The sequence below is a fragment of the Zeus faber genome (genome assembly GCF_960531495.2).
Source record: "Zeus faber genome assembly, chromosome: 21".
Taxonomy (NCBI): domain Eukaryota; kingdom Metazoa; phylum Chordata; class Actinopteri; order Zeiformes; family Zeidae; genus Zeus; species Zeus faber.
Window position 1 is genome coordinate 17,977,281 of NC_137208.1, and position 25,615 is coordinate 18,002,895.

The 25,615-nt window shown below is 44.1% G+C and overlaps 1 protein-coding gene across 1 annotated transcript in view; it reads left to right on the forward strand.

Moving 5' to 3' along the window:
- Window positions 1-714: 714 nt before the first annotated feature.
- Window positions 715-25,615, forward strand: part of syt1a (synaptotagmin Ia) — a gene marked incomplete at both ends in the record, with an annotated part of 43,603 nt that continues 18,702 nt past the window's right edge. Inside the window, 5 exons of the mRNA XM_080022537.1 lie at window positions 715-880; window positions 12,556-12,728; window positions 15,608-15,733; window positions 20,571-20,738; window positions 23,041-23,208. Coding sequence (XP_079878663.1) covers window positions 715-880; window positions 12,556-12,728; window positions 15,608-15,733; window positions 20,571-20,738; window positions 23,041-23,208 — 801 coding nt within the window. The remainder of the gene's footprint in view (window positions 881-12,555; window positions 12,729-15,607; window positions 15,734-20,570; window positions 20,739-23,040; window positions 23,209-25,615) is intronic.

Genomic DNA, 25,615 nt, shown 5'->3' on the forward strand with positions numbered 1-25,615 from the left:
AAAACTATTTTGTGAAACTGATTTAGTAGTTAAGCCTGAATTCAATGCTCATAAAAATTCTCACACAGACTCTCACACTGTAATTGTAGAAATAGTAACTGTAGGTCATAGTAAGGTTTAGTCAAAATCTGCAGACAGCATACTGCAGACAGTGTATTAATGTAAATGGGTTGTACCTTGACAACATATTCTGCGACAAATCAAATTGTTGCCAAAGGCATTGTTGTTGCTTTTAGCTATACAACAATTATTATTGTTTTCCCTTTCCCTGTTTGAAAGATGTGAATGTAAAGAATGTAAATACAGTAGTTGGCCTTCAGGTGCAGAAACAACATGTTGTTAGATGCTACAACCCCAGAATTCTCACAATTTATTAATGCTGGAAAAACTTCAGTACACTGCATCTCGCAGGGCTTTAAATTTACTCCTGTAATGGGGCCTTTCAATTTGGAGTTCATGACAAGGTGTGCGGATCATTGCCCTTGGTTCTTGAATTATGACTGATTGGGTTTTTCCCCACTGCGTCCAGGCCTTGGTCGCTGTTCATTCAGGCTGAGCCGGCAGCTGCTCACACACAGAGCTTCCCATCGCTCATCGGATGAGGCCTACGACACGTATTAAATCTGTCGCACAAGAAACAAAAACCTCACCCGCTCTTCTCTCCTCACCCCTCTCTCCGCAGCGTCTGCCTGGCTGCCCAGCGCTACCGCCGCCATGACCGAGAGTCGAAGGGAAGCCCTGGCAGCCGCCCCGGCACCCTCCGCCACCTCCCCCACCGGGGCCAACACCACGGAGCTGGCCGGGCCTGGCACCGGCGAGAAGGACGAGGCCTTCTCCAAGTTGAAGGACAAGTTCATGAATGAGCTCAACAAAATCCCACGTAAGGAAGAAAATCAAAGAACAAAGAGGGGGAGAATGATGGTTTCTAGCATTGAGATACAATACATAAGGGATAATGTACAGCCAGCCAGTCATTACCACATGATCACAATTATTTTGCAATAATGACTGGCTGGCTGCACATTATCCTATTATGTTATTACACAGCTACTGACTAAATAAAATAATAATTTGAGATGGACTTGATATTTATTTCATAGCTAGTATTCTTATCTTTACGTAGCAAACTATTCTCCCTCCCAAAAGAAACAATGCCTTATGTATGACAAACCTATTTATTGTTTTTAATGTGAAATCAGACATATCTGCATTAATCTCTTCAAGTCTACCATTGTAGTTTCTATGTAACGTCACGCTAGCTAGCATTAGCATTAGCATTAAGTTGGCTTGAAACAAGGTGGAGAATTGTTTGCCTGTGATAAAGGTCAAATAACTGACCACTGATTGCCGCTACTGACCAATCAGAATAGAGTATACCACAGAGCTACGTAGACCTATTAATGTATTATATTTCTGAATGATTTCTTAATGAAAAAGAATACAATTTCTCGTCCCCCTTATGTTTTCATTTTCACCTCCACAAAATACCCCTACACTTTTTTCCCCCTCTGTCAAACTTTGACTTATATGCACAGACTCTCACAGCACCTGAGCAAATTGCAACATCTCTGTTGTTCGTGTCACGTGGAGGGCTAAGCCCAGCCTACACATCCCAGGGTTACGAGGCGGCATTTAGCCTGCCTCCTTAATATAGATGTATCCGCAGGCTCGTGTGGAAGTAATTCCCCCATCAGGAAACGTGTTCTGTGATAGGAGGCCTCCCGTCAATCTGGCAGTAATGTGACCGACGCCACCCGTCACATGATGGGGGGCGTCGAATACAACATTTTCCTTCTTCCATCTGGGAGGGCACGGTTGGATCCAAACTGCAACTTTACCAGGGGAAATAATGCTACGATTTATATTCAGATCTCTTATGCATACCTCGTGGTGGGAATGGGCGAAAACACATCAAAATGTGTTACCATGCAAAATACCAAATATGCCAATTGAGAATAAAATAGAAAATACCAGAATGAACTGCAAGATATCACTGCTAAAAATGACCAGAATAAGAGATAGAATTTTAGTTTTTTGAAATATATGAAATATGAAATATATATAATACAATATATACAAAATACAATTATACAGACAACAATACAATACAATACAGATTATTGATACACAAACCTTCACTCTATATATTGGATCAATTTATCTTCCGTTAGCGTACTTGGTTTAACTAGTCACCACAAAATTAAGCCCTTAATTATTGTCAGTTGTATGATTTTGAGGAATAGATCAACTTTAAAGCTTAGCATGTGTAAAGAATTCAAAAATATGATCTGTGTCTATACGCTGGTGACCAAATATTCTCCAGGACCAATGTTGACCCAAATATTGCCCAAAGGTTTTTGTTTTTTTTCAACCTGTACTGTCACATGCTAGGCATACAACACAGAGTATTTGTATGCCATTGCACCTACGACAGAGTTAGTCTGCAAGTGGAGTTCAACTTCTCAACATGCAATGCAAAATTAATTCTTAAATTATCAAGAACTGCTGCAATAACTCTGTTCTGTGGATGACCTCTGAGATGACAAGAGCGCAGTTTTTTGTTACACAGAAATGCCACCAATCCCACTCTTTGGCGAACTATTTTACCGTGTTTGGGTCTATAAACAACTAATCACTACTCCAAGAGGGGGAGAATCATCAAACACGTACACGGAAAAAGATAAACATCAAACCAAACACCAACATGTACATGGAACAACATCAATATAGAAACGACAGATGACATGTATCGACAAAACAGAGTTAATTAAGTCCAGGAAAACTGGAGCAGCAATTCAGCACGTGGCCTCTTCTTGTGATAGTTATGGCAGTAAATGAGGGAGAAGAGGAGAGAAATGTAACCAGGAGTGTTGGGGGTGTGTTCAAGGCAGGTGCTGGTCGTGTGTGTGTGTGCCTGTGATGAGACCGCCTGTGTGTGCGTGTAAATTGTCCACCATTGAGTGTACGGGACTTTTCCCAATTGGTTTTGGTGTTTAAGGTCGTTATTATATTGTAGCGCCTCTATCGTAGCAGTGGAAAAGCCCCCGAAGCCACCCCTGAGTCCCGCAGCCGTGGAGTGTCTATATGGCTGCGGGACTCAGGGGTGGCTTCGGGGGCTTTTCCACTGCAGGATGGGGCCACGAACACCCCATCCTGCAACCACAGAAGACCCCTCCAGCCCCCAGAGAATCCCGCAGAGCAAAACCCACACCCGGCAGCGAGGAGCATAACCCAGCCCCGCTCCACTTCCGCAAACCACAAACGCCACAACCACAACCACAACCGGCCAGACGCCCCATCCAGCCGCAAACTATGAGCGCCCATCCACGTAGCCGAGTTCACTCAGTGCAGGGCATCTGGATGTCAGTACCCCCACCCCGGAGAACACCACTGCTCAATGTGTGCTGTTGGCAATTGCAGTTAAAATTGAGTGTGGGGGTGCGAGTCCAACCTGAATCACATCAGCACCCCTCCTGCCCTGCAGACCCCTGTCTGGTGGAGCCCTGTCTGGTGGAGGGTTGTTCAGAGTAAGATTTATGTGCGAGTGTATGTGTTCTAAGCTAATATGAGTGGTATTAAAATTTCAGGATAGACGAGAAGCCCGTCAGGGCAGAAGTGTGACGCGCAAGATCGCAGCTGCCCGCCACATCCCTACCCACATAGCTCACACCCCACCAGTCCTGCACACCCTAGTGCTATTGTGTGGTGTATGTTCTGAGTATGAGTTCTGGTACTGGTAGAGATAGGCGAAGCACAACCAGATCAATGCAGGGGTACAGCAGGCCGGGCAGCGACCCAAGGACCCCACCCTGGACCTGACCAGGCCCCAGCTGGCCCCCCTACCCCACCCCCCGTACCTGGATGCACCCAACCCACAGCGACCAGCCACGGGCGCAGAGAGGCCCGCCATGTGCCTTCGCCATCAAAGTTAGGTTTTTGAAAATGAAATTTAGTTATATGTACACGACAAGTGCAGTACCACAAAACAGAAGATTCGCCCCTTCAGTTGCGAAGATTATCAAGCATCGTTCTTGGCGGTACATCTTCAGCTCTTATAAATTACCACCAAACTTCAATCTTCACATTTCCTTTGCAGTTCTCTTTTCCACAACTTCTTCACTAGACTGTATGGAGTTATACAAGACTTTCAATCCTTCAAATGACTCTTTGGAGTCATTTGAAGGATTTTCAAAGAGAGTAGCCAATCACCAAGAACTAAATATAGCTTTGTTTGGTGTATAAGGTACAACAAAAATGATTTTAAGTGCATAGCACAAAAACCTCAATGTCTATTATAAATAAGGGGTAAAATATAGGGTTGGCACCCTCAGTTTTCGGTGCCCCAGCCGTGCCGACCTCAATGATAAATGTCCGGGTGCTTGTTTATCGCTTGGAATATCGATGGTCTGGAGAGGCTCCAAACAAAGGATGCGCGAGGTCGAGACAGAGCCATCGTTCTGTCCCTGGCTCTGGAGGGCTTTAACTTTGCAAACAATCCTTATTCCTGTGCTTTCCACTTGGATTCTAAGCACTTTTTTCTTACTTGGAGAAACATTCCTGAAAATTTGCCAGTTAGGCCTAAATCGTTCATACTTACTGTATGTTTTATACATATGTGACCCACCACAGCAAAAGCCCCCATCTCGCGCATTTCTAAAATCGCCAGGAGCAGCCAAATAAGTTGAAAAAACCTTTCTTGAAGGAAAATTCGATTTTTCCAGATTCGTGTTCCTTTTTGTTTTTTTTTATCTCTGTGTATTTTCAAAACCGAGTTTGATTTATAAATAGTAGAAATATGTTAAACCATGGAGTAAAATATTCCCATTAGATTACATAGGGAAATGCAGTTTACTTACCAAGATGCTAAATGACACAGATAGATCATTTCCTTTAAAGTGAAGATCATTCATCCATATTCTATTGCATTTAGCAGACGCTTTTATCTGAAGCGCCTTACAATTATTCAGACACTGACGGACGCAGCCATCAGGGGTTAAATGTCTTGCTCAAGGACACTACAGCATGCCCATGGCCCATTCCACAGTATGTTAAGTAGCCATGTGGCTTTGGCTTTGGCTACCCCATAGGTGAATGAAGCCAAGTTTTGGCAAAACTTTCAAGGGGATTATCTCAGAAACACGGTTTGCCACACCCTTGTCATTAACAAGTCATATCTTTAAAAATATTTGCTTGATTTGCACAAGTGACACCTTGTTTGGAAGCTCTGATCCTCCTCTTTTAAAAAAAAGTTGAAAGCCACCAAATGACCCTAAAGTATGCGGTGGATCCCACATGTTCAATGACTTACCCATCAGGAAGCCATTTTATTGCTAAATATAAGTCAGCCTCCAAAGAGACAAATGCCCTCTCTACTCCTGGAACTATCTTGTAATTATTAAATCGTTTTACTGTAACGTAAAATTGTATTAAACCCAAACACAAATTAAACAGTTATCATATTTTTTCTGCGGAACAACACACACATCACTTGCCCATAACACCAAACCATATTTGAAACATTTTTAATTGAAGGAGCAATATTTGCCCGAGAGGAAATGAGCTAATTAAATATCCCAAGTTCACAGAACACTTACGGCTTTGCCTCCTGCTGACAATTAACCTCTCAACAGGCGGGGAATGTTTGATTCGTAACAGCCGGCTCCGGTGACCATTACTCCAAATAATACAGACGCGCAATTGACATTTCCGGAAAAAATAAATAACTCTGCTTTGTGTTGTCAACGGCACGTCAAACCCGTTTTGTCGCAGGGAGGTTTGGACTTTGGTGATGAAGTTCTTGCTTTACTGAAGACCAATAATTGAGATATGGGTAACCACCTTGACCCATGTGAGATACATCAATAATATGCTTTCCAATGCAAAGTGGTAAAATGTTCCACTTGTCTATGACTTTGGTGGCATTATGTTTTATCTTAAAAGGGGATTTCAATATAATTTACATTATTGAATTCCTGCAATATACCTTTTTTTTAAGGTTTTGAAGAATCAGCTCAAAATTTAACTACTTTCTGACAGTGTCCTACCACGCTCTCCCCAAGTGACGTTTCAGGGACCTCTGGCACAGAGACACAGAAAGCGGGATGTTGTAAACACCAGTTAATTGTAGAGAGTGGGCTAGCTGGAATGAGCCGAGGAGCAGATAGAACGTGTCATGACACGGCTCCTCTCCTGAGCGTGTGTGGGGATGGGGGTTTTACCTGTTGCTCGTTAGACCAACCAACGAGCAACAGGTATGCAGCCACTCTGATCCCAATCACCTAGATCCAGGTCAGGTGTGGCTGCTCAAACCAGACCATCCCCACACCACACATATCTATCTTCATATTCTTGTTTTCTTGACCTATACAAAACAGTATGACACAAAAATCTGTCACCTTGTTGGTAGTTTTTCAACAGGAATTTTAGCGCCTCCAATCAGTGAGGTCTCCAGTGGTGAGATTATCAAAATCCGGACTCGGGTTGTCATAGCGACCACCACATCCATCAAGCAACCTGACAGGGCTGATGCAGGAAATAATTGAAATATGAAAGAAAAATATTTAATTTAGTCTGAAAATTCCACTAAAGTGTTTTGAGTGCATCAAATGAAAAAATACATGAAATATAAAAATACTGAAGTATCTTGATAATTAATTACTTCAGTTTTGGTCACAAATGTAGATGGATAATTATGAATGAATAAATCAAAGTGCCTTACTCCAGTTCCAGTGTGAGACAGTTTGAGTTCCTTATGGAGGCCTATGCTGGGGGTCTTTCCGCCTGCTGCTCTGGCTCCACGTCTTCCATCCTCCTCTGCCCTTGCTCTGGTGAACTGGTGAAGCAGCGTGGACAGAACAGCGTCTTCCTTTCCCTCACCGTGTCCAAAAGCTGACAGACGGGAAGCAGAATCCCCCTCGGAGAAAAGCCGCGACCCCTCTCTGCCCCTGCACTCTTTCCCCTCCTCCCCGCGGACCGCCATATTGGTTGTTGCACATCTCAGTTTGTGTAAATGGGTTATCTAAAAGCGGCAAGAAGCCTCTATGGCACTGCAGAGTGGAAGGTCAAAACAACAAATGCATGTCCACTTTACCGACCAAGCCTGCATCACCAGGATGACTCTCAGTGGAGAAAGTGGAGTTTATTAATTTTTATCACATGGCTCTGTGGATTGACAATTCCAATTGGTCAATAGCATCAAACAACGGCTGGTTATCTGTTAATAATGACCGTTGTCGAGGGCAACCGCTTCACTTTCTTCTTCCATTCTGGAAACCACAACTGCATTGAAAAAAATGCAGATATGTCAAATGTCACATTAATAAGAGTAAATACAGTCATATGTAATGTATATGTCTTATGTCATATGTCGGGTGAAGGTTTTTTGTCGGATGAATAATTGACTACGTTGTTGAGGTGTCAGCTACATTGCTGTGGATTATGTTTCTCAGGAGAAGCTGTTAAACTAGACATACTAGTTATATAATTATTACACATCAATATTCCCTCTCTATTTATGATTGTATTTATATTCATATAGCTATATAATAAGTGGTATTATGTGTAGCCAGCCTCTTATTTATTAGAGTCTGTTATTGTACATCAAAGTAATTTAGCTCTATCTTAATGGATAGTCTCTAAATACATCAATTTTAAGTCAATTAGTCACCTCACTTCACCTCTTTGCATAATGTGGATTCTAAGTCTTTAAAAAGGATAAGGATTAAACTAGACCAAACGCAAGCAAATGAGAGTCATTCATTAGGCAATTAGGATTTTACAGAGGACGATTGAGAATTATTTGAGAGAAACCAACAGGTTTTGTCAAATTAAAGCTGCCAGCTATTGTTCCAGTGGCTAACTACAGCCCCTGCGGTGTATTTTATTGTTTGTTTGGACAAGTCGCAGTGGGGAAAGGGCACAGACCGGGTGTTGCTTTTGTAGGCTCAACAAGATGTAAAATCAAGGTTAATGGACCAATGAGGGTCTGCCGCACAGGATTACATTTGCATCAAACACGCACACACACACACACGTAATGCAAACACCTGCAGACACTTAAGGTCTTGTTAGATGTCTCGAATGGTGGCGTTCTGTTTGGTTGATGGAAGCCTTTTTAACAAGACCCAAGCAGGGACATGTTAACATGTCTGTTTGCTCTTTGACAGCCATTACGTTTCTCCTACTGCTGGAAATCCAACACATTCTGTCTTCCAATCACAACACTTCAATGATAAAATATTTTGGCATAGCAAATACGACACTTAGTGAGTACTCTCTTTGCTTTGGCCTGCCATGTTTGATCAAATTTTACAGCATCATCAACCCCCTTTAGCCGCAGGACCCAGCAAGCTGCTATGGCGGACAACAATTCAGTGTCAATTCAAGGTGTTTTCCGACACCTGTGATTGCCTGAAAGTTTGTAAACTGCTTATTATCCTAATTTTACATTCTGGGAAATTACATACTAGCCCTAAAATTCCATCAACTGGCTGCTAGATCCTCGGCGTACAGCATGACCGAAAAAAGTATCTGTGAGCGCGTGTCAAGTTGAACTGGTGAGGCCCTAGCTATAAGGACAATTTGGACAATGGGGAGGCACAGGGTACTCTACATTGAGCTCTCTGGAAGTAATTCCAGATGTTATCACTGACGCATGTTTAAATGTTTTCTTTGTTTCAATGTTTCAACAATGTGAACAGCTTGGATAAACTTTGTTATCTAGACATTTCATGCTGGTCTTTGCATCGTGTGAAGTTTGGTTTCGTTTGACGGTGAGCCAACACAGCTGAAGATCGCTCCCAATACAATCAATCAATGTAAAAATACAAAGGGAAACATCGTCAACTTTTTATCGGATTTGTTTCGCGGGCATAAAACGACAAGATCAGACAGAAGCACAGGCGTTGTGTTGGTTTGTCTTTTGGGAACAAGGCAGGCAGATAGGGCATGTGTTATCAGCCATTCATTGGTATTCACGGCCACAAAGACAGAAGAAACCACGGCTCGCCATGTTGTGAAAAAGCGCTGGCTTTGTTCCGCTTTATTTTAATGTATTTTTGACAAGATTGTCAGCAAGCAATTTAAGCATCTACCTGGGGGGCGGGGGGTATGTTTCCATCCACTGCATACCTGTTAGAGGAACTCCATTTTTCATACGGTAATGCACATGGCACAACAGAGGATAAGTGCTCGGTGGCCGCACAAACATGCTAACATTAGTCATTACTATCTTGTCTTCCTCAAAAAATAGACAGCCAGACACTACTTACTTAGGGAACACTTTTATTGAAACTCAGGTTCCTTTAATTAAGGAGCACATGGGTTTCTTTCAGTTGAAGACATGCGTCCAACGACGAAGATAAGAAGCAGCTAATGTCTACCAAATGCAAATGCACAGCAGAGGCAGATAAGCCACAGAGCAAGTCATTTCTCGACATGGGAGTGATTTAGTGTAGAGCATGGCAGTGTGTGAAAAGGTTCCAACCGCGGGAGTTTTAATGCACCGGATGCGTAATTCTTTCATCGAAGCTTCCATTTGAAGGAAAAAGCCACCAGTCTGCAGTTCCTTTGGTGGGATGACTCCTTATCGCCGCGGCGTTCAGGCTTGAAATACCAGCCAGCCGCATCGTAGGCACTTCCATTAAACGATGGTCTCCATGCATTTTGTTTGTGTCTGCAAATTTGTGTGGTGAAATGCTTAGGTGTGCTACAGTGGGGGGGCCCCACCCTTTGCTCCCAGGGCCCCATGTTCATAAAAGCCCCATGCTCCCACTAACCTATGTTCCCTCAACATAAAAAAAGATTGATGTTGTTCATGGTGTTGGAAGCAGCTTGTCCATAAATACCCTTTTCCGATTTTTATTGGACTATAAGTACTATCCAAATTTTGTATTTTTATTAATACACCAGCTGTATGGACATTGTTTTTAACCATTATATTTTACTCTCTATGTAGAGAGGCCATAGGGTCGTTTCAGTTTGAAATTGTTAATGGTAGATTTACTGTAGATACGCTACCTTACTGTGAAGGATATCAGTATCAAGCTGAAGTTTGAGGTTTTATTTGGCTTTTCTTCTCATAATTGAGGCTTGAGCACTAGATTCAGCAGATTTTGGGACTTAAGTTACTTTATCTACACAATCTGTAAAGTCGAAGTATTGACACGGGTCTACACAAATGACTTGTGACTGCCAGGAATCAGTATCCCCTTTAGCGATACACTCCCAAATTATTAAAAGATCCACAAGAGCACCCAAATTGATATTCTGCATCTCAAAGAAATATTTCTCTGACCTCGAGGGGGATAGGGGGAGGTGACGATCTATGTCGTTAATGGGGTACATCCAACACCATCCGCCTCCATTAGCGACGTGCTCCTGAAAGCCCAGGCTGACGTTGTAGATTCCAAAGTTATTTTGGAGCATCACTCACTGTTTTTCCTTGGAGGAGAGTGCCTATTGATTTTGTCACCGAGGCATCGATTTTTTTTTTCTCCCTCTCTCTCTTCTGTCCTCTCCCTTTCTCTCTCTCTCTCTCTCTATCGCTCTCTCTCTCTCTCTCTCTCCAGGGCTGCACACTGGCAGCCCTAAACTCTGGGGAGATAGACTGTAATGTTGGGAGTTGATTTTCTCTCCTTTTGACAGGTCTTTCTCGTGCCTTAAAGACAGTCTTAGTGGGAGGTAAGGTTAGTATTATTGAAGTTTTATATATTTCTTTTTTTCTTATTTCTGTGGATTTGTTTGCGATTACACTTCAGGGCTGAAACATGGTATACATCATGTAATGGCTGCCCAAGAATTTTGTTATATTGCATTCGTTTTCTTTGAATCTTACTGTGTTAGCAGTGGGTTCGCAGCATCCCAGCCCCAAAAGCTTTCCACACCCCGAGTCTTCTACAGCGGTAAATAATAACATTGCCCAATCAAGTTCGCCGAAATGTACGGGCTGACGGGACTTTTCTATTCGGCCCCATTGTCAGAGGGTGTGTAGGAGGGGTGGCCTGCCAGGTGATTGATGTCCTGTAAGCAGTAGCCATGATTATAGTGGCTGAAGAGGGAAGTCTGCGGCCAGGCCTCTGTCCTCATTATTTCCAGCCCATCTGGACACTCTACCATCTCTCTGATTCGTTTAGCAATCCACTTTCCAGAGACATTGTGTTCGTGTGTGTATGTGTGTGTGTGTGTGTGTGTGTGTGTGTGTGTGTGTGTGTGTGTGTGTGTGTGTGTGTGTGTGTGTGTGTGTGTGTGTGTGTGTGTGTGTGTGTGTGTGTGTGTGTGTGTGTGTGCGTGTGTGTGTGTGTGTTGTTTAGATAGGTGTCTCAGTGTTTGGCAGCTGGCTGTTCTGTTGGAGGCCCGTCACCATGCGGTTCCCGGGCTGCTCATGACAGAGCTGACAGCAGCCTGCCCCGCCAAGTCAAGTCAAACCAGGGCTGTGGGGAATGTAGAGATGGGAGGGAATGCAGGACTCCATCTTATCACCCACAATGGGGTCAACTGTAACAGCAGTGGCTCCGCTTTGACCAGAAGGGGGAAGGGAGGGGGTGGATCACCAGGGACCTTCTGTTTCGATGTACGATGATATGTAGCTGCTGATTGGATATGCTTACCGATAAGGTAAGACTATTAATGGCCAGGGGAAAATTCAGGGAACGATGTCGGATGCAAGGCGCCAATTTTACTCATCATGGGGGTTCAGCCTCTTGTTCAAGGACACTTCAACGTGCTACCTGATTAGCAGATGACTCGCTCCACCTACAACGTCGCCCACGGTCGTTTCTGATCTTTAATTAGGATTTTTTTGCAAAACAGAGCTCCCTTTTCTCTTGTAAACTACAAAACAAAAAGTTATGATACACGTTGTATATTGAAATTGTCCACATTCAGTGAGAATCTCTGAAATCAGAAATTTTCTTGATGATGAAATTTAAAAAATAGAAAAGCCTAAATGCCTCATCCAAACGTACGACTCAACAATATTACCATCCATACTTCCATGTAAAGCTTCTGATTTCAGCATAAAAGGACTGAAAATAATGCAAGTGTTGAATCATGATTTTGTGGTAACTTTCCATCCAAGAACCTCAATCTTAATGCCGTGGACCTCTTGTAGCAGCAGTGCATCATTGACCTGTCCCGGCAGTAGTGCCGCTAAGGCCTCTCCAGAAACACCTTGCTGCAAGGTGATTGGTGTGAAAGTATCAGTTTTCTGGGAATCTTCTGTTTAAATGGCAAGTGGAAAATGTCAACATCTGTTATTTCCACTAAAATGGTGGAGACTGTTCAAACAGGCATGAACCCCCCTCGCTTGCGTATCACGGCCCGATCGTTAGAACTCTTGTTCAGAAGTCCTGACCAACAAGCATCAGCTCTGCATCCCAACCCCTTCTTATCAATACCCTTTTCTACTTTCATCCAGCCATTATTCAGTCATTATTTTTACGATGTGAGTGTGGTTCCATTGGCAGTTTGGCAAAAGTGCTCTTTTCTTCAACCTTCTCAATGACTTTGGTTTTAGGATTTTAACAGTAGCCCTGCCCCCTTGTCTCCCCTCTGTAGTGCCATCATGGGCCATCGTCTCCATCGCCTTTGTGGCCATCATCCTGGTGTTAGCGTGCTGCTTCTGTATCTGCAAAAAATGGATATTCAAGAAGAAAAACAAAAAGAAGGGCAAAGACAAGGGCAAAAATGCCATCAACATGAAGGACGTCAAAGACGGAGCCAAAACCGAGGTGAAAACTTTGAAACTATTGACGGCCAAACTTGTTTTCTCTCTTACCGTAGAGGCTTCTTTGAATATTAAAACAAAATCTCTGTAATGTTCTGTTTGTATTGCAAATGATAATGTAGACTGGATCAATCACATTCGCAGTAACCGGGATCAAGACATTTGGCCTTAACCTTCACATAAAGTATAATAAAAGTGGATATAAGTCACCGTTAACCTTCATTGACCAATACTGTATTTTAATTCTGTGTAATGTTGCCAAGGAGCTACAAACTGTATAATGTAATGTAAATCTAAAACACAGAAAACACCAGGCAGTTGCTTTATTGAACCCTGCTATTGATTATATATTAGTTTGTATAATAGTTTTAAGAAGAGAGAGTATTTGAATATTCCCTTTGTCTCCTTCTCTCTGTCCCTGTGAGTGTTGCTCTTTGTCATATGAAGACCGGTTCACCCGTTTACGAGTGCCGAGTAAGGTTTGCCATGTAATCGAGCGGTATCCACCCAGAGAAATGACGTTACCTACTCAGAGGACCTTCCTTTTTTCTGAACGGCCAATTCCACAAGCACATAGGGACGACTGACACCTTTACACATTCAACACCAGATAGCCACAACGGAGCATCTCAATGGTGTACTTAATGGAATAATGTACCAAAGAATTGTCATTTTTAGTCTGTCCCAACGTCCAAATTTTGTCTTTCCTGTTAACGTTGGGTCAGGTCATTCACATCCCTATATACATTCAGATTACATACATGCCATTTATAAACAAATCATGTGAAATGCTGTGAGGACGCATTTATGATGCTTCAACGGAAGAGAAGGTCACTGCTATTGCTCAAATTACCAATATTTTCACATTCCTAGAGTTCCCATTTAGTTACACAGGATTAACATTGGTCTACATTGGTAAGCCTAAAAAGACCTCCAAACACGTTGAGACATGACCACCATTTATTGGTCTCCCACCCCCTCCCCTCAATGGCTCCAGCTGCTCCCGAGCCGAGCGGTCATTTCTCCTGGTGTGCCCAGACTCTGGTGTGTTAACACCTGTGTGTGGTTGTTTTAATTTGTGTTTCTTCCTTCTATGTCCTCCTTATCTGTGTTATGTCTGATGACTATTCGGGATGGTCACTGGCGGTAGGTCCCCAAATTGCTGTTGGATCTTCTTAAGCCTGCTGCTCTGACGTTTTTTCAATAGCCTCTTGACAACGACTTACTCCCGTAGAGCCAAGTATATGTAACTATGCATACAGTACATGTATATATCTATTGTATATATGTGTGTAGAACCTGCATATGCACATATATATGGATGAACGAAACACCGGGTGCGCTTTGACAAGGTTGAACCACATTGATTTCTTGCAAAGCTCCAAGCCTCCTGCCTTTTAGAATCTCTCGATTTCCATTTCAAACAAGTGCCCACAAGCAAATGTGAAATGATTGAGAGGCCCTACAAATAAACTCTTCTTCTGTAAAAAAGTGATGAAAGGCAGTCGTGCTCACGTCTGCCGAGCCGAACCAAGGTGCGGAAGACGCATGGCTTCCCCTCGACAACCTCATAGAAATCTTATCCTTAATATCCTCAATCATTTTACCTGCTTTACTCCTTTGGATAAACTCATATTTTTTTGCAAAAGGCAGAGACTAAAAAAGGCTCAACCGGAAAATTCTGATTGCATCAACGTTGTTCAGCCTTTTTCGCTTTCCACGCGAGCAACCTGACAAATGAATAGGAGCAAGGACGTACATTACAACCCCTCTTAGCAACACCAACGCACCCATCGCTGGCATGACGCTTCTAGCTTACCACAGGCGTTGGGGGGTTAACGTACGTTATGCGTGGGTGGGGGGCTATGAAGACAGTTGCGCGTCTTTTGGGGGAGGGTCTAATAGGACTCTGGGGGAATGGGGGTCACACAAGAGCACTGGTTTGTCGTACTGCGAATGCTCTGCATGCGTGAACAAGAGTCACCTTGGAAGGGGACGTCCTGACACTGAATGACCTTGACAGCCAGTCTCTCTGCTTCTTCAATCGCATGCGTTCTGACAAGGAATTGCTCCCCCCCACCAAATGCCACCACCCACCCCAACCCTAACACCCACCCCTACCTTCACCTCAGTGCCAGGCTAGTGCAAGGGGAGGGAGGGAGGGAGGGAGGATGGAGGGCGGAGGGAGGAAGGTGGGGCATCCTCACTTTTCACTCTTTTTCACGCCATTTCAGACATTTCCCAGTTGCTATGGTTTGTTTGTTTAGACTTGATCTGCCTGAAATAACATCAAGGAAGTTATTGCCTTTTACTGTGATCTTTCCAGCATCCTTCTCTCTTTCTCTCTCTCTATCCAACTCTCTTCCTTCCCTCCCCACTCTCGATTTATCTTCCTCCCATAAGCACCCTCTCTCTCTCTCTTTTGTTTCTCCTTCCCCATCCTACCCTTTCTCGCTGTACCTCTTCTCCTTCTCTCTCTTTCCTTGCTCTCCCTCTCTTTCACCCTCCCTCTCGAATGCTCATCCACTGCTCTCCTCTCTGGCATTGTCTTTTGACCCTTCCTTCCTTTTGAGCCAATCAGACGTCAGGCTGAGAGAGAGGGCCCCGGTCAGGGCTCCAGGACAGGGAGTTCTAACGCATCACAGAGCATGTCCTTGTGTTACAGTAACTGCTGTGGTGTTTTTCTTAGTGCTTGCTCTCCCTCAAACACCCCAACCCCTTGAAAAAAATTTAAAAAAAAAAAGGAAGTGAGGCAGCTTTCACAGGAGTTGGTCGGTTGGCGAGCCCTGGGCGGTGTAGGGGGTGGGGCACGGCTGGCCGGGCGCCGGCCCCCTGCGACGGCACAGAGCGACACTGACTCTTGGTGGGTGGTGTTTCCTTCAGGCCTTGAAGGATGAGGATGATGCCGAGACAGGGCTGACCGATACGGAGAAAGAGGCCGAGCCCAAGGAGGACGAGAAACTGGGCAAATTACAGTACTCCCTGGATTACAATTTCACAGAGAACACGGTAAGGCTCCGCCCTCCGACTCCCGCCTTCACTGTGTATCGTTGTTATCGAAAGGTCCTCCTCGTAAGTATGGTCCATCACCACCGCTCCTCCGCCATAACAATGCCCAACTCAAGCCGGCCTCACGCTGAATCCGAAATTCCTTAGCAGCCGCCGTCGGTAGTGCATGTGTCTGATTCTCGCGTCACAAAAAATGTCTGTGTAAACAAGTATTTTGCTCAGCTGGACATTTACCATTTTCAATGATGAGAGTTTACAATTCCCTATATATAGTGTGAAAACATACATATGCTATATACTGTATATATTTATTGTGGATATGGTGACACCCAACATTAACGTAAATAACGTAATGTAGCTTATTTACTGAGCTTTATGCCCAGTACCAATAACCACAGTGACTCCCGTCGTAGCATCGGATCCGAAATTTCTGTGAAGAGTTGAAAAGGTCCAACGCATTCCTTGATTGGAGGCTGAATTTCGAAAATAGCAATGAAAATGAATGGACCACCTGTGCGTCATTGTCATTGTCGTTTTGTGGGATTCGGTGTAAAGACTCGGCTTCAATCAGTCGTGGTCGTTCTTCTACTTCCCATCCTTCCCCACTGTAAACCCTTCTTGAGGTCATACCTCCCCCCGCGTCCTGCATAACATCTCTCTCTCTCTCTCTCTCTCTCTCTCTCTCTCTCTCTCTCTCTCTCTCTCTCTCTCTCTCCCGCAAAACACTTGGCAAAGCTTCTCAGCGGCTCGCGTCGGAGTATCACGGTGGCCGGGTTTGTGTACTAATCACCGAGCCTTGTTAAAGATACGCTCTCGGGATTCGGCGTTTCTATTTTTTTTCTTTTTCTCGTTGTGCTGGATTTATAAACCAGTCCCGGCAGAACCCCATCTGCTGCCCCGTTCCTGGCCACTGAGTTTTTGTATTTCAAAAAAAAAAGGCGGAAACGCAGCTAACCGAGCAGCACATCAACTTTGCGGCGGCAGATGTTGTGTGACAGATAATAGAAGCGGTGCGTGAACATGGCCCTGTCCCTCACCAGGCGCGCTAACTCTCCATTAGAAACACAACTGACAGCCACAGATTACAAAGTAGCACTCAGCACATATGCTTCGCGAAGTACACACACACACACACACACACACACACACACACACACACACACACACACACATATAAAATCACACACATTGACATTCATCTCCACCCCCATTCAAAAACACACAAAGATCTGTTCCAAACCTTTGTGGTAGTGAGCTTTAGAATATCACAATACTAGAAATGTGGCAGTCGAAACCAATACCACCGATACCCAATTTGACACCACTGTCAAAACAGATGCGGTACTTGAGCTTTGTATGAGCTTTATAAGAAAAACCACCATAGAGGCATATAGCCTTTGAGTATTCAGTACATCAGTATGTCCGTAACCAATATAGTGCTTGCATCACAATAAGCAAAAGGAAACCGTTATGTGAGTACTGATGGTACTGACACCCTGCTTATATGGAACATATTTGACCGCTTTCCAAAAGAAAAAATGGTAGTGCGTCTTTCAAGATGGAATGAATAATAAATACTTTTTTTTAAACGCCTAAATAGATTTTTAATTTCCATAACACAATACAGAGCTGAATGGCCAGATTACAAAATGACTAGTACAATGTAAAACAATAAATTAATCAACAAATTTGGTTAGAATTGATTAGACATTCGCTAGGCGTTAACGTTTCTATTAATTGAAACTCTCTAAATAACACGAAAGTCTAATTAAATCATGACGTTGAGGCTAGGTGCCTTAATCATTTTGTTTTAAACGCTTAATAGCAGCATTCACGCACTCGCGTTTGAGCATCTTTGATCGCCCAATGACCATCTGCCAAACCTGTGAGTCATATTTTTTTGTTGAAATACTAGTAGTGTATGAGACCTTATAAGACCGCTTCACAGACTCCGTCTCAAGCGTTCATGTGGTGGGAGGCGGCGGCGGGCTCCTTCTACACCTCAGGCTTCTCTTATTGTGCCTGTAATGAGCTCCACGGCCCGAGTAATAAATGGATGGCAGCGTGTGACAGTGACCTTGGAGTGCGCAGGGCTTGGCTTGGAAGTTCCGGTAGCAGTGGCCCGCCCCGTCCACCTGACCTAGTTAGAGCTCTAGTAGCCCCGCCACACAGTCAGTCCACGGCCACCTTAGCCCCCACTCCAGCTCCCCAGCCCCCAAGCGCTGGGGAAACTGGAGCAATCAGAGTGTATATGGACCTGCACTGGGAGAAATGGCACATATGACTTTTTCCTCCGTTGTGAAATGTGAAGAAGTGACAGGCTGGGAACCGTGTATGTGTGTGTGAGGGTGGGTATTAAAAGAGATGGGCAGATGAAAGTCAAAACAGCAGTAGCAAACATGACTACAGCACCCCTGGTCCCGAGGAAATTCTGGGGTTTTATGGATTCATAATAAGCGTGAGGGGCTTTTGTAAGAGATCTGAATAATCCGGGTAACGGCAATGTGGCCAACGCATTAGGCAGGCACACAGCGAAAACGATCCAATAGAGCTCGCTCCGCATCGGCGCAGCAGGATAAGAATTATAATACGGCTACTACTTTAGCGTTATTACCATATTCATTCATCTTTCAGCAGGTCAAGAGGAGGCTTCATTGCATTGTAGCCGGTCGCAGCGAATGCCTTTCGGAGGCATTATCGCGAAGTGATGAATTTCTAAGCATCCGTTCCGTTTCTTCTTCGCTCCACAACTCTCCCTATAGGCGTCTCCTCTCTGAGATAAAGGGCCTGGTGATGTCTGTGCATGTGTGTCACAAATGACCCTGATGTATGGGGACAAACCCCTCTAAGATACGCTGCCGAGGGCTGACTCATCGTTCCAGATCTGTTCCGGTCAGCACGCTTCCCGCAGAAACCACCCGACTGCAAACAATAACAGACAGGCAGCAAAGGGTTAATACCCAGCAGCCCATAGAGGTTGTAACAGGGCCGGGGCCGGCAGTCCGTGGCTAAATTTATATCGGCCACGCCAATGTGCAAGGTCAGTCATGAGGCAGTGGTGCAAAGCTACATTTTTCTGATGTCTGATATTTGATTTTGTCAATAAAGCACACGCCCATTATTATAACCTAACATAACATAAAATAACAACAATACTTAGTAACTTTCTGGCTGAGTACCTCTTTAAAGTTAGCCAATTGGCTAATGTCATATAGTTGTTCATAGAACACAAACCTATGTGACAGTTGAAATGAGCAAAAATCAACTGCATTATATTCTCTAGTCTAGGGTTTAGTATGATATAAGATTACAGATTAGGTTTAACTAATGGTTTTAGAATGTACATCGCACTGCATTGAGTGTGATTCATCAGTAATGATTAAATATGTCATAATGAAGGAAACAAAACTTAAAAATGTGTATAACACAAGGTGCTAAGTAAATAAAATGGACAGCAAGAGATTCCCCTAAGAACATCTGAAGATATCATTTCAGACGTGTCCTTGCAAAAGTGGTGGGACACACTGTCTAACACGCAGCCTGTGGCGAAGGCCAGGCGGAAATCAAACGGCAGCATGCGCAGCTGTATCTCCACACTAATCTAACAACTGCCACAGAGCACCCCAGCGTCAAGCAGAATCGTAATATCATTACACTTTGGCTCGGGTGAGTGATGGGAAGGATGATCCTAAATTTCCTTTCCAGTCTCAGATGACTATCATTTTTTACGTAAGTGGCCCTGTTTAGGCGCCAAGGGGGATGCCATTTTATAAGTTGTGTCTCCGTCAAAGTGACCGATATAAATCTTGCCCGCCACCCGTTACAACGACGAAACAATTTTTCGCATGACCCGGGGACCTACCTTTTGAGGAGGCAGCGCCTCGTGACTTCCCCATGATTGTCTCTACCATTTAGGGGACCCTCTTAAATCGAGAACGTGACTCATCACATCCACAATCACCCCCTACTATTCCAAGAAAGACCTTTCTGTGCACTGCCATGTCAACGGCATCCAATTACGACGTTTCTCTTTTTGGTGCCAGAGACGGGCGTTTTCAGATAAATTAAACTGTACAACAAAGGCCCCATCTGTACCAAACCCTCGCCTTCAGATAGCGGTATTGTTACTTGCTTGTGCGATACTTATTTTTTTACGCCACAATAACAGAGCACAGCGGTCCTCTGACAGCCACAGCGCACTGAGGCTAGGACCCTGGTCGCCCTGCAGATTGCCACTTGATGGCTGCCTGATAGCAATTTGATTGATTGACTTGTTGAAGCGCCCTGAGAGGCCTTTGAGAAGGCGCTCTGACTGGCAGGTCAATCAGCCTCCCAGCCCCCACCCCCCCACCCCAGTGTGGTTATCAGTTATCAGTCCTGATAGGAAGAGAAACAGACCTCTCAATCCCAGTCTGACATGCCCCGACCTTTGCCAGCTCCGTCGCCGCCGGCAGACTTGCAAGTTTACAGAGCGCTCCGAAATACCGGAATGAAAACAGTGGGGCAAAGGGCTCCGAATTATCAAGACGGAAGAGTAGTTAGAACATCACTCGTTTTTTTATTTGCAAATAAAACATTTTCTAGCGAAAGCTTCATCATGAGACATGCATGGTTAGGGGGTAGTAATGTAGAAGGCGTAGAAGGGCAGAGGTCCTTTTTGGCGGATGGAAATGGATTACACCCAAAGAAATACTAAAGATGGCAGTGGCGTGACAGTGCAGTTTGTGACGTTCTGTTTGGGCGACAGATCTGGAATGTGCCATTTTCCGAATTCTGTCTCTGACTTTTCACCCTGTCCCTACATCCCTGCGCCCCCCCCCCCCCCTTCCCACCTCAGCTCATAGTGGGGATCATTCAGGCGGCCGAGCTGCCGGCCATGGACATGGGCGGCACGTCCGACCCGTATGTCAAGGTCTACCTGCTGCCCGACAAGAAGAAGAAGTTTGAGACCAAAGTGCACAGGAAGACCCTCAACCCCACCTTCAACGAGCAGTTCACCTTCAAGGTACCGACGGAAGGGAAAGCTTGATCTGGCAATTTGTTCAGGAAATATGAAGTGTCTTTTTTTGTTTATTTGTTTTTTTTTCCTTGGTTCCACTGACAATCTGATTAGCACGCAGTTGTGAATCTGGAGAAGGTGTGGAGACAGCGACCAGCTGGCGCATTAACAAGCAACTGACAAATTCTTTCTCTGTCTCTCTCTTTCTCCCTCTCCCTCTCTCTCTCTCTCACTCCCACTCTCTCTCTCTCTCCGTGACACACACACACACACGCACACACACACACACACACACACACACAGGCTCACCGTGATTTGGATCAACACAAGCAGATGTGCTGGTACAACTTACCCTTGCCTTGGCCTAGATTTCGGCAAACATAACTGCATAATAGATGCACGGCTTCTAAGTAATGAGGAAAGTTTGTGTTACTCACCCGGCGGTGAGCGGCACAGGTGTTTGGCAGAACAATAAGCTAAACACAATATGATGTGACGTGCGTCTTCGAGGCAGATTTATTTGTGTCTGTGCCGTGCTGTTTCATTCAAAGTCTGCAAAGTAATTTGAAGTAATAATGTTCTAATGGCCAAAGATGTGAAGAACTCATGAGTCACTGGCACTTTGCATGGAGCCTACCAATTATTGGAGTATCACATATGATTTGCGGGTGCCTGCGTCACGATTGGTGCTGGCAAACAAAACTTGTGCAAGAAAGACAGACAGACAGACAGACAGACAGACAGACAGACAGACAGACAGACAGACAGATAGACAGATAGATAGATTACTTTATTAATCTTCAAGGGGGAAACGGTGTTAATCACCCATGCATAACAGCTACAATACAGTACATACTGTACACGCGTAAAGCAACGGTTCATCAGGAATCAGCCAGGCCAATAAATATGGACAATAATTGATGGATGGAAAAATCCAATACAACACACAACAGCATATACACAAAGTGCTGCAAAAAATACTGCAATACAAGGATTTAAAATGTCAAGATAGAAATGTCAAATTTAGATTGAAGAGTCAACTTTATGCAATGAGCACACCAAATTTACATCTCAAAAACTAGAATTGGATGGATTGGTGCTCTATTCATTCCCGAGGGAAATTGGAAATTGTACTGTAGGTAGGTTCCAAACAAACTGGTCATAAGGCTGCATCCTCCCATCAGGAGTTCAATGCAAGTGATGGGGGACAAATCGACAATCTGCGCTCAGTGCAAAAAGCAGACATGATGCCACAGCAGTCTGATTTTGGAAATTTGATTGAAAAAATGTTATTCGGTTTCATTGCTAAATTGACTGTTGCAGTTCCATACTGTACACACACACACACACCCACACACACACGTACGCACACACACACATATATTTTATTTTAGACTTTATAAAAAAACTTTGATCATTTCTTTCAATATGTTCTAAATGTTTTAAACGGTCAATTTTGTTTTTTAAAGCAGAAAATGAAAGTCAAGGTCCAATTTGTTCTGTAGGATGTGTTAATACAATAAATGTTCTACGTTTAATACATATATATCTTACTGTTATGACCTTTCGGAGACATAGATGCGGCTCGCTGGAGAAAATCCAATATGGCTGCCCGCAGGAAAATTTTCGGAGGAAAAGCGGAGCTGGAGACTTCCAACAGAGCCAATAGGAGAACGGCCGAGGAGGTGGCCACTCCTCGAGCTCTGCCCGTGAAAAAGAGGCAATAAAAGAAAGAGCTTTTTGTAAACGCAAAAGCAAGTTTGGTAAATACAAAAAAATGTTTTGTAAATGCACTATTTTTTGCAAACATTTGCACTTTTTTTCTTTGTTTACATTTCTTCACTTACGTTTACAATGCTTTCTGGCCTCATTTTGACTCCATACAAATGGGCGACCTTATTAATGAGTGCGTCATAATGTTTTCTGATATACCTCTTTGAGGCTTTTAAACCACAACCCCGTCAGCCTCCCTCTATCCCAGCAAACGGCTAGGTACTGCATTATGTTCAGAAAAAGGGGTTGAAAAGGTCAGTGATTGGGTTTGGGGAAAAAAACAAACAAAAAAAAAAAACACTCCGGCTACTACTTTACTTTGACATGTAGTTACCTGCAGGACGGGAGAGGTTCAGGCGGCGGAAAAAGTTATTCTTGGAAATGGTGACAACTTCGACAGAAGCAATAACACTCTCAGCGCAGATGATTAGAGAGGTTCACTTTCAATCCCAGGTCAAGTTGGAAACCTCAAGTCGGATCACCCCTTTGTATTTATTTCGAATCCGGTTCAAGCGCGTTCCTGTCTCCCGCTCAGGTGCCCTACGTGGAGCTGGGCGGCAAGACGCTGGTGATGACGGTGTACGACTTTGACCGCTTCTCCAAGCACGACGCCATCGGTGACATCAAGGTGCCCATGAACAAGGTGGACTTCAGCCACATAACGGAGGAGTGGCGGGACCTGCAGAGCGCAGAGAAGGAGGAGGTAGGAGCTACAAATAATTGGCACGGTTTTTCTTGGCATTGACATTTATGTCAGGGATAATGTGCAGCCAGCCCGATCATTATCGCAAAATTACCCACGACGGTCCACAACAACTTAGCTAGCAGTGCAAAAATGTACATATGACTCAGTTGTTTACTGTTATTAATGTGACATTGTACATATTCATGCATCCATGTCTTCAGGTAAATCTCATTGTAGTTCCCAAGACGCCGCTGCCAGCTAGCATTAGTATAAGCATTAGGCGGCGTAAACCAAAAATGGGAATCCATGCGGGGAGAAATTGCCGTTATTAACAGGAGAGCGGTCATTATTACAAAATAACTGACCGCCGCTTGCAACTATCGACCAATCAAAATGGAGTACTCCGCCGAGCCGTGTAGTGACAACATGTACTTTACTCACCGGACACCTGTATGGGTGCCTGTATACCGTAACTGGCCAACACCACTAACGATGTTTCAGGATGTTGAACGCAGCTCCTCAAGCTTGAACCCCAAATGCGGTTCGACGACTCAGTCGTAACATGTCTCTCCTGGAAATGTCACTTCATCACATGTCCACGTTTACCCTTCAATTAATAGACGCATGACTCTCCGGGCGGTAGTTCAAAAGATTCAATTTTCATGGTAAATGTCATGGCATATAGCATTACGTTGCCATGGGAACCCCCCCCCCCCCCACACACGTATTGTAGAGGTTTCATGCTAATTACTGCAGTGTCAAATGGCAGGTGCTGGAAGTGGAGTTTGAAGGGCAGCACCATGCGACCTTAGCATCCGCTCACACCACCAACGACTGCTTTTAATTTAAGTTTGTAAGAGTTTGTCGTTGTTGTTTTCAGCTCGGCTTGCGCTGTTTGTTTATGAACATAGTTGGATGAGTTCGTGAGATTAGCATTCATTGTTTATATGCGGAGATTTGCATAAAAGCTCCACTTACGCGTGCAGCCTGGAAAAATAGAGGCATAAAAAAACGCAAGGGTTTTCGGAGCCTCGCAGCATGCCGCTTCTGCAACACTGACGCTTCTGCCTGGTGTGACCTTCCACATTGATTAAAATGGCAGCGTATCTGAAGCGCTTTCGCAACGCTTTCGTGATGCTGATGTGTCGCTTCTGGTGTGGCCCAGGGGTTACGCTGTGACCGCCAGTCATTAACTGCTCAGTTTGATTCTAAGTTCTGAGGCGTTTTGTTGCCCCGGTCGGTATGTTTAAAGTGATCCACTGAGGGGGAAAATATTTAATTTTTTTATTCCGGTGATTAATTCATCGGTTACGGTTGATCGTTTGAATTCATTAAGCGCTCGTTAAGGACTCGTAACTCGGCTGCATGGAGAGGCTTAGCGGGGGAAGAGTGAGGACCAGGAGACCTTCAGCTGGAGCTACAGAGCCGCAGTGGCCCTGAGAGCTCAACACACTGCAACTTAAGAAAACACATGCAAAAAGACAAAACACAAGCAAATTACGAAAAACACAACCGCATTAACAGGAAACACAACCGCATTACTAGGAAACCAACCACATTAATAGAAAACACAACCGCATTAACTGAAAACACAACCGCATTAACAAGAAACAAAACCACATTAACAGGAAACACAGCAGCATTAACAGGAAACACAACCGCATAAACAGAAAACACAACCACATGAACAGGAAACACAACCACATTAACAGAAAATACAACCGCATTAACTGGAACCGCAACCACATTAACAGGAAACACAACCGCATTAACAGGAAACACAACCGCATTAACAGAAAACACAACCGCATTAACAGGAAACAACCACATTAACAGGAAACACAACAGCATTAACAGAAAACACAACCACATGAACAGGAAACACAACCGCATTAACAGGAAACACAACCGCATTAACACGAAACATAACCGCATTAACAGAAAACACAACCGCACTAACAGGAACACAAGTGCATTAACAGGAAACACAACCGCATTAACAGGAAACAACCGCATTAACAGGAAACACAACAGCATTAACAGGAAACACAGCAGCATTAACAGGAAACACAACCGCATTAACGGAAAACACTACCACATTAACAGGAAACACAACCGGATTAACAGGAAACACAACCGCATTAACAGGAAACACAGCAGCATTAACAGGAAACACAACCGCATTAACAGAAAACACTACCACATTAACAGGAAACACAACCTGATTAACAGGAAACACAACCGCATCAACAGAAAACACAACCGCATTAACAGGAAACACAACCGCATTAACATGAAACATAACCGCATTAACGGAAAACACAACCGCATTAACAGAGAACACAACCACATTAACAGGAAGGACAACCGCATTGACAGAATACACAAATGCATTCACAGAAAACAACCGTATTAACAGAAAACA